Source organism: Guillardia theta, assembly GCF_000315625.1.
Source record: "Guillardia theta CCMP2712 unplaced genomic scaffold GUITHscaffold_13, whole genome shotgun sequence".
NCBI lineage: Eukaryota > Cryptophyceae > Pyrenomonadales > Geminigeraceae > Guillardia > Guillardia theta.
In genome coordinates this window covers 601752-609897 of record NW_005434661.1, presented here as the reverse complement: position 1 = coordinate 609897, position 8146 = coordinate 601752, and the positions used below count along the sequence as shown (strand labels likewise).

General features: G+C 56.5%; 3 protein-coding genes across 3 annotated transcripts; 2 read left to right on the top strand and 1 right to left on the bottom strand.

Moving 5' to 3' along the window:
- Positions 1-220: 220 nt before the first annotated feature.
- Positions 221-2374, bottom strand: GUITHDRAFT_103468 (hypothetical protein; the record flags this gene model as incomplete). The annotated part of the gene is made up of 9 exons (XM_005837806.1): positions 221-287; positions 340-455; positions 610-657; positions 931-1076; positions 1120-1387; positions 1436-1512; positions 1648-1753; positions 1879-1943; positions 2038-2374. The coding sequence occupies 9 exons, from the start codon at positions 2372-2374 to the stop codon at positions 221-223; spliced, it is 1230 nt and encodes a 409-aa protein (XP_005837863.1).
- A 525-nt stretch (positions 2375-2899) lies between these two features.
- GUITHDRAFT_66699 (hypothetical protein) lies at positions 2900-3493 on the top strand (the record flags this gene model as incomplete). Its single annotated transcript, XM_005837805.1, has 1 exon — positions 2900-3493. A coding segment is annotated over one exon (594 nt), but the record flags the coding sequence as incomplete, so codon positions are not given.
- Positions 3494-4841: 1348 nt separating this feature from the next.
- Positions 4842-7661, top strand: GUITHDRAFT_151102 (hypothetical protein). The gene is made up of 13 exons (XM_005837804.1): positions 4842-4873; positions 4920-4979; positions 5274-5339; positions 5393-5476; positions 5607-5676; positions 5942-6057; positions 6294-6613; positions 6659-6698; positions 6893-6985; positions 7092-7148; positions 7194-7247; positions 7293-7367; positions 7563-7661. Exons 2-13 carry the CDS (start codon positions 4929-4931, stop codon positions 7626-7628), a joined length of 1092 nt encoding a protein of 363 aa, XP_005837861.1. The 5' UTR covers positions 4842-4873; positions 4920-4928; the 3' UTR covers positions 7629-7661.
- The last annotated feature ends 485 nt before the right edge of the window (positions 7662-8146 follow it).

The following is an 8146-nucleotide window of genomic DNA, read 5'->3' as shown; positions in this document are numbered from 1 at the left end:
GAGAGGGAAGGGAAGGGAGGAGAGGGGAGGGAGGGAGGGTTGAAAGAGAAGCACAAGAAACTAAAAGAGCAGAAGAGAGCAGAACACTTGAAGAGAGACGACGAGGAGTACATCAGGATGTGAGAAATATCATTGATCATCAACATTGCCATCGTCCTCAACCACCACGATGTCCACCATCTCCTCCTCCTCCTCCTCCTCCTCCTCCTCCTCATCATCATCATCTCAGAGAGGCAACCTCGCTGGTACAGCTCCTCAGCTTCATTCTGCCGGTTCCCCCGATTCGCCTGCAGGAAGGACTGCGAGGCAGTCAGCTCCTCCTCCCCTCCTCCTTCAGACCTCACAGCATAGTTGGTGATGACATCCGGGTTGTCGGGGAGCAGAGAGAGTGCTTTCTCGTGATGGGCCTCCGCGATGTTCAGGAACTGCTCCTTCCTCTTCGTGTCCAGCTCATCCTGCTCTCACCCTCAGCGACAACTCGCCTCCCCCTCCCTGTCCTCGTCCTCGTCCTCGTGCTCGTCCTCGTCCGCCCCGTCATCTCCCTAGCCCTCCTCGTCCTCGTCCTCGTCCTCGTCCTCGTCCTCGTCCTCCCCGTCCTCGTCGTCTCACTGTCATTCGATGCTCGATGATGCTTCCGAGCCCACTGATGGCCTCAACCTGATGCAGAGGTCAGTGGCTGGCAGGGAGCAGAGGAAGCGGAAAGTCTGAGATAGCCTCCGAGGAAAGGTCTAGTTTGAAGCAGTGAAAAACATAGACAAGATCGACATGTTCACTTCACAATGTCTTCACCTGAACAAACAGATGGCAACAAGCACATTGCAACACATCATCAATATCATCAACATCGACATGAAACTTCATATCATCGTATACGGCAACATCGTCGTCTCAGCACACTATTGACATGGTTCGAAAGCATTAGACAGGTACCATGTCAGGTTCGAGCTTCAGTGCTTCTTCAAACAGCTCCTCGGCCATCTTCACTCTTCCTTTCTCCATGCAGACCTTCCCGTAGTTGACGAGGGTCGACGGGTCGAATGGGCAGAGATCAAGTGCCCTAGCGTAAATGTCTTCGACTGCTCCCACTGTCATCTCCACATCCTCCTCCTTCACCGCTACCGTCACAAACCATCACCTCCTCCTCCTTGTTCTCCTTCTCCTCCTTATCGCTACCACACTTTCCCTCCTCCTTTCCCTCCTCCTTCCTCTCCTTCTCATTGATCTCCTCCTCCTCTGTCCTTCCCCCTTCTGCCTCAACCATCCCCTCCCTCCCTCGTCTCCTCGGCTCCTCATCTTCCATGAACTCACTCTCGGTGCAGTCCGGCGCGAAGGAGGCCAACGCTGCTCCCAGGTTGCAGAGGGCGTGGTGAGAGTCAGGTTCAATGCGCTACACAGCGTCAGTTGGCAAGGGAAACCATCGTGATCGGGTACGCACAAGCGCGTTTCTCAACGACGTGATGGCATCACGGTACTTCTTCTTATTCAGCAGAGCTCTGCCATAGTTCGACCACACTTTCACATCCCATCAGAAACGAGAACAAAGACAACTTTCATATCCCCTCCCACCTCCTCTCCTCCCCTCCCATCTCCTCCCATCCCCTCCCATCCCCTCCCCTCCCCTCCCCTCCCCTCCCTTCCCTTCCTCACCCAGTGCGCTGTCTGGATGAAACTTGGTCGCCTGTTTGTACAACCCAAACACAGTGTCTTGATCGCCATCCTCGGCCTCCAGCAAGCTACCGAGATCCGACATAGTCTATTCTCACATTCAGACACAGTCTATTCTCACATTCAGCCCTCAAAGAACAGAATAGGGAGGAGAAGGAGAGCAAGAGAGGATGAAGTCATCCCGCACTCGCTCTCCCCTGCAAGTTTACCGACCTGTCCATCGTTAGGCTGCAGCTCCAGAGTTTTCTTGTATCCATCCTTTGCTTCCTCGTACTTCCCTGCAGTACCCCGGTCAGGACAGCATATACTCTCCCCCCCCTCCTCTCCTCTCGCCGCCTCCCCCACACCTCCTCCCCTCCTCCTCCTGCTCACCGAAGCCATGGTTGATCCGAGCCATCACATGATGCAGCTCTGCTGCATCCGGGCTCAGCGCCAGCGCCTGCTTGAACTCCTCCATGGCTGCCTCAGGGCGCTGCCGCTGGTTCAGCAGGACCTGACCGAGGTAGGAGTAGCAAAGTGGGTCCAACGGGTTCAGGGCCTTTGCTATGGCGTACTGGCTCTCAGCCGCATCGAAGTTGTTCTTGCGCTCGTACACTCGCCCGAGGCTGACATGGGCAGTGGCGGAGGTGGGGTTGCCCTCCAGGATCTGCTCGTAGAATTGGATGATGTCGGACGAGTCCTCCCCGTCCTCCCCCCCCCGCAGCCGCATGCACTGGGGCGCTCCTGCTCCAAGGAAGGGAGCCCCGAGTGATGCAGGCTGGGCCGAGTTCGACCAGGAGACTCGCACTGGCATGTAGCAGAGGAGGAGGAGGAGGAGGAGATGGTGGAGGAGGAGGGGCTCTGCAATAACTCTGGAGATCATGGCTCCTGCACTGTCCCTGCCTTTCCCAGGCACCTGGTCTCTGCTCCTTGCTCAGATCTCTATGTTATCCTTCTACTCTTCCCCTCTCCCTTCCTATCCTCCTCCTCCTCCTCCTCCTTCGTTGGATTGTTGTCACCGAAGCTCTCCGACAGGGAAAATTTCGTTTTCGCCTGCACTCCACTACCCTTCCATATATAACCCCACCCTCATCATGCTTAATTTTTTCCATAGTACCCTCCTTTGAATCTTCAATTTTGTAGAAACAGACCCCATACTTATTCACAATTTCCTCTGGTACCCCCACTTCAACACCCAATTCGGAACCCTACCCCCCAACATTTTCTTCAACGCCCAAGGCAGTTGACGATGGGGATGAAGCGGAGGGAGCGGGGAGGGGCGCTCGTCATAGAGGAGAAGCCTCCTCCTCCTCGCCTGATCATCATGGGCGGGCCAGGATGTGGGAAGGGAACCATATGCCGAGCTCTTGTCCAGCAGTTCGGGGTCGTGCACATCTCAGTGGGAGACGTGTTGCGAGAGGAGATCGCCAAGGGGAGTGAGATCGGAAAGCAGATTGAGGAGCATCTCAAGGAAGGAAGGCTGGTCTCAGACGAGCTCGCTCTTAGTATCGTCCGGGACAAGGTGTCGCAACCTGAGGTGCAGCAGCATGGATGGCTCTTGGACAACTTCCCGCGTACCACGGAGCAGGCCGAAGCCATGGTCGAGCTAGGGATCATACCTGAGAAGTTCATCTACATAGAAGTGCCTGACAACATCTTGCTCGAGCGCTGCCTGGGGAGGATGGTAGATCCTGTCACGGGTGACATCTACCACAGCCACTTCAGGCCTCCCCCGGACGACCCTGAGGTCAAGGCCCGTTTGATTCGCAGGCTGGACGACAACAGTGAGGCCGTGGAGAGGAGGCTGGAGGCGTTCCAGGAGAACATGGACTCGGTCCTGGAGATTTTTGAGATGATCAGGAGAGACTTTCATGGCGACAAGATGGACCTTGAGGACCTGGTAGAGGAGGTGGCCAGCTACGTCAAACCCCCTGCTCCTCTGCTCGCGCAGGCGAGTGCCCGGCCGTTGTTGGTGGACCCGGAGAAAGTGAGGGAGAGGTTGACGGAGAGGATGGAGGAGGAAGAGAGAGTCCCTGAAGCAGCGGAGGGAGAAGCTCCTGCTGAGACGAGCGAGGAGAAGCTGGTTGGCGACGACTTCAGAAAGAGTGTGGCAGGGCATGTGATAGACGTTTGCTTGGGAGAGCTGTTCGACATGTTCTTGGAGCGATCAAGGGTAGAGCGGCTGACCTATCAGTACGCCGCCCAGCATGCGATCAAGACCATGGACATGCTGCTGAACGTGTTCTTCGTGGAGCATGACCCCGGGGAGTTGGAGAGCGATCCTACTTGGGACGCCGGGCCCGAGCCCGTCCCGGCGGAGATCGACAGCTGGAGCAGAGGGTCGGTGCCGCTGAAGAGGAAGCTGAAGCCGCTGAGCTTTGAGCAGTTCGTGGTGAGGAGAGGAAGGAGAGCGGAGGGCGGCGAGCGGTGGGGAGGATCTGGATGAGGTGTTTGAAGGGGAAGGAAGGAGTGAGGAAAGTGGAGAGAACGGAGCGTGTTGGAGGGAAGACACTCATAAGCATGCGTTGCAAGAGAGGCAGAGGAGGAGGAGGAGGAGGAGGAGGAGGATGAGGGGAATCGTTGACACTGGGAGCAGGGAGACGGAGCGAAGTCAAGGCCAGCAAGCGCTAGCTCTCGAAACTCGAGGAGGTCTGTGCGGAGCACGAGGGAGCCAGCGCAGAAGAAACCTCCTGCTCAAGGAAAGACGCTGACGCAGCGGACGAGGATGGACGAGACAAAGAAGGTCAGGGATGGAGGAGGGGGGTGGAAGAGGAGGAGGAGGAGGAGGACGTGGTTGTGGTGGTTGTGGAGTGCTGAGTTGACGTCGTTGCTGTGCAGGTCACAAGGGAGGAAAATCCGGAGGAGGAGGCAATACGTCAACAGCTCAAGGCAAAGCACGAGGAGCAGGCGAGCACTCCTTCCTTCCATCTTTCCTCCTCCACCTTCCCTTCCATTCGTTCCCTTCCTTGTTTCCTGTGTTTCGTGATGGATCAGCACGTCGTTGACTTGTTTGTTTCTCAGGTGTCAAGACAGAGGAAGGCAAAGGAATATGCTCAACAGGCAAGAAAGGAGTACAGGGGAAGGAGAAGGATGATAGATGGAGGAGTAGATGGAGCGAGGGAGCGAGGGAGCGAGGGAGCGAGGGAGATGATAATGTGGATGTTGATGAAAACTTGTTCAGGTGGAGAAAGTTGAGAAGATGGTGAAGAGTCTCCAGAGCAGAGGGCAGGTAATAACGATCGCCGAAACGCAATTAGCTTGACGGGTTTTCCCAGAATTTCACCATGGACGGGAAGGGAGAGCTGCTCGTTGTGAATGAGATCTCGGGAGAAAAGGTGAGAACCTTTGCTCCCTCCGACGATCCGCCGTCCCCTCTTCGTCCTCTTGTCTTCTCCTCCTACTCTTCCTTCCTCCTCCTCCTCCTCCTTCTCCTCCTCCTCCTCCTTTCTCCTCAAACACCACCACCTCCTCTTCCCACTCCTTTGCTGCTGCTGCTGCTCGTCCTCCTCCTCCTCCTCCTCCTCCTCCTCCTCTTCCTCCTCCTCCTCCTCCTCCTCTTTGTACTTTTGTTCTCCTCCCTCTCTCCCTCCATCTGGCCTTCTTCCCCTGCCCCTCATCTCTCCCTTCAGATCCCTGGACCCAACATTCTTGTCAAGAGCGCTCTGCCGCCGAACCAGACGACAGAAGTCTTTCATGTGAGGAGGAGGCAATTCTCCTCAGCTCTCATTCACCTGATCCCTGCTTGCAGGAGGAGTCGAAGATCCGGCACGTCGAGCAAGAGAGCAGCTCCATCAAGCCCGAGAAGTTCTTTGTCCCCTCGGACACTGTGCAGGTATCCTCCTCCTCCTCCTCCTCTCCTTGACGTTCTTCCTCATCTTTTTCTTCCTCACTCTGTTCTTCCTCCTCCTTGTCATGTTTCAAACTTTTTCCATTTTCGTTCTCCTCACTGGTTGTTTCGGCAGCCACCTGCCATGCAGACTCACGTACTGGCTTCCGGCGTTACTTTGAAGGAAGGTGCTGCTGTGAAGTCAGGTATGGTGCTGCTCCTCCTCCCTCCTCCCTCCTCCCTCCTCCCTCCTCCCTCCTCCCTCCTCCCTCCTCCCTCCTCCCTCCTCCCTCTATCTTCCCAATCTCGCTGCCACTTCGACCTTTCCTCCCCCTACCTTCTCAACTCATTCTCCTGTCCATCCTCTCCCTCCCCCTCTTTCCTCTCTCCTCTCTCCTCTCTCCTCTCGCTCCGCCGCCTCTTGCTCCTCGTTCTCCCCTCCCTCCCTGCATGTCTCACGAGGACGTGAAGGCCCTCCAAGGGAGCGAGACAACCTCAGGATGACCCGCAACGAGTACAAGACCCTCGTAGAGTCAGACTTCGCTTCCCTAGATCAATCTTTCCGCAAGGAACCGACCAACCTCCAGGTCAGAGCCTTCTTGCGCTCTCCTCCCCCTCCTCCTCCTCCTCCTCCTCCTCCCTACTTGTCGTCCTCCTCCTCCTCTCCTGCTTGTTTCCCTTCCAATTCTCTTCACCTCCTCTCACACTGATTCGGTGTCCTCCTGCTCCTCCTCCTGCTCCTTCCTCCTTCTCTACTCCTTATTTATCCGATCGTCGCCATCATTATCACCACCGCCTTCATCCTTATCTTGTGGGGGCGCAGGAGAGCAAAGAGAAAGTGGACAACAGCAAGCAGCTTGAGCGGGTGAAGTCCACGGATTCAGGTTCGAAGCAGCAGCAGCAGCAGCAGCAGCAGCCGCAACAACAGCAGCAGCAGCAGCAGCAGCAGCAGCAGGAAGCTGCAGGCTCACCAGGCGCATCGGCACAGAGCGGGAAGCAAGGAGGCAAACAAGCACCGGCGCAAGGAGGGAAGCAGGAGAAGGAGAAGGTGCAGGAAGCGTCGAAGGAGGAGGCGAGCTACGATTGGGAGAAGCAAGACTTCTATGCCAAGGACAAACTCATCGTCCCTGACCCCTCTGCTCGGTGCTGGCGCATGCGGGAGGTCGAGGACGAGCTGACCGTTCGCAGGATCAAACCGGACGAGAGGGTGAGAAGGACGACGGTGGGAGTGCGGCTCAAGAATCCAAGAGATCGCTTCATCCACCCAGCGTGAGCAGCAGACCCTCTCCCTGCCTCTCCCTACTTTCCTTGTCCATCTCCTCCTCCTATTTCTCCTTCCCTCCCCTCCTCCTCCCCTCCTCTCTCCCCGTCTTTTCCCTTGTTGTGCATCCCTTCTTCTCTGCCGCCTCACTCCCCGTACAGGCGCAGGTGCCCAAGGAATTCCTTCCTCCTCCCATCTTCCCTGGTGCTCATGGACATGGAGTCGTCACTTCATACCTGGCGAGCGAGAACAAGGTCTGACAATCTCTTTCGCTTCCTCCTCCCCCTGCTGCTGCTGCTGCTCCTCTCCTCCTCCTCCTTCTCCTCCTCCTCCCCACCTCCTCACACCTCTCTCCTGCAGTATGTCCGAGACACGAGCATGGTACACCGGCGGTCGATCGACGAGTCCAAGTCGCCGGTGAAACTTCTCCTCTCCCTCCCTCTGCAGCTGACGGAGCACAAGAACTCGCTGAGCCCAATCAAGGGGGTGGGGGCTGAAGGATCGAACGTCGACCTGGTAAGATCGATCTCCCAGTTCGACCTGCTGCTGAGATGATGGCAGGGACAGGCGTCTTGGAAAGACGAAGAGGACAGGGCACAGAAAGTTGTCTACGATTATCCTCGGCAGTTTCCCAAGGTATAGGAGGGAGTGGAGAGGAGTGGAGGGAAGGCCGGAGAAGGGAGGGAACACCGAGTTAGGAGGGATGGAATGGTATGACGAGGGCAGAACGAGGATAGAAGAGGCAGAGCAGGGAAGGACGAGGAGCAGGGGAGGTAGAGTAGGGAAAGGGGGGAGGAGGATAGGATGGATCTATCGATGACTTGGCTGCAGGGGAAGAAGCCAACAATCAAGACGGGCAACCTCAAGATTCTGCGAGATCTTCAAGGAGGATCATGACAGGAGCAGGAAAAGTAAACACTAGACCATGTCCGCCCCGCCCGTCCCCTCCCCTCATCTCGGCGTGCCCCTGTCTTCCCTCCCTCCCCCACCACCAACTGTTATCTACCTTCTCCTTCGCTCCTGCTCCTGCTCCTGCTCCTGCTCCTGCTCCGCTCTTCTCCTTTCCATCATACTGGCATAGTCTCTATCTTTTTCATTCTTTTCACATTATCCCTTCTCGCCTTACACGCTCTTGCCCATGAACTTGGGCGACGTCTGCGACCATCGTCAGGCTACTCAACCTCATCCGCCTCCTCCCACCATCGATTCGCCCTGGTTGAAAGCCTGGCTGCAAGGAAAATTTTCACACACCGCTAAAGAGGAGAAAGAGACGAGGACAAGAAGAAGAAAGAAGGAAGAGAAGAAGAAAAGGAGTGGAGAGAGGAGTGGAGAGAGGAGAGGAGGACGAGAGAAGGGGAGAGGAGGACGAGAGGAGGAGAGGCGAGAAGGGAGGATGAGGATCAGGAGGAGGGGCT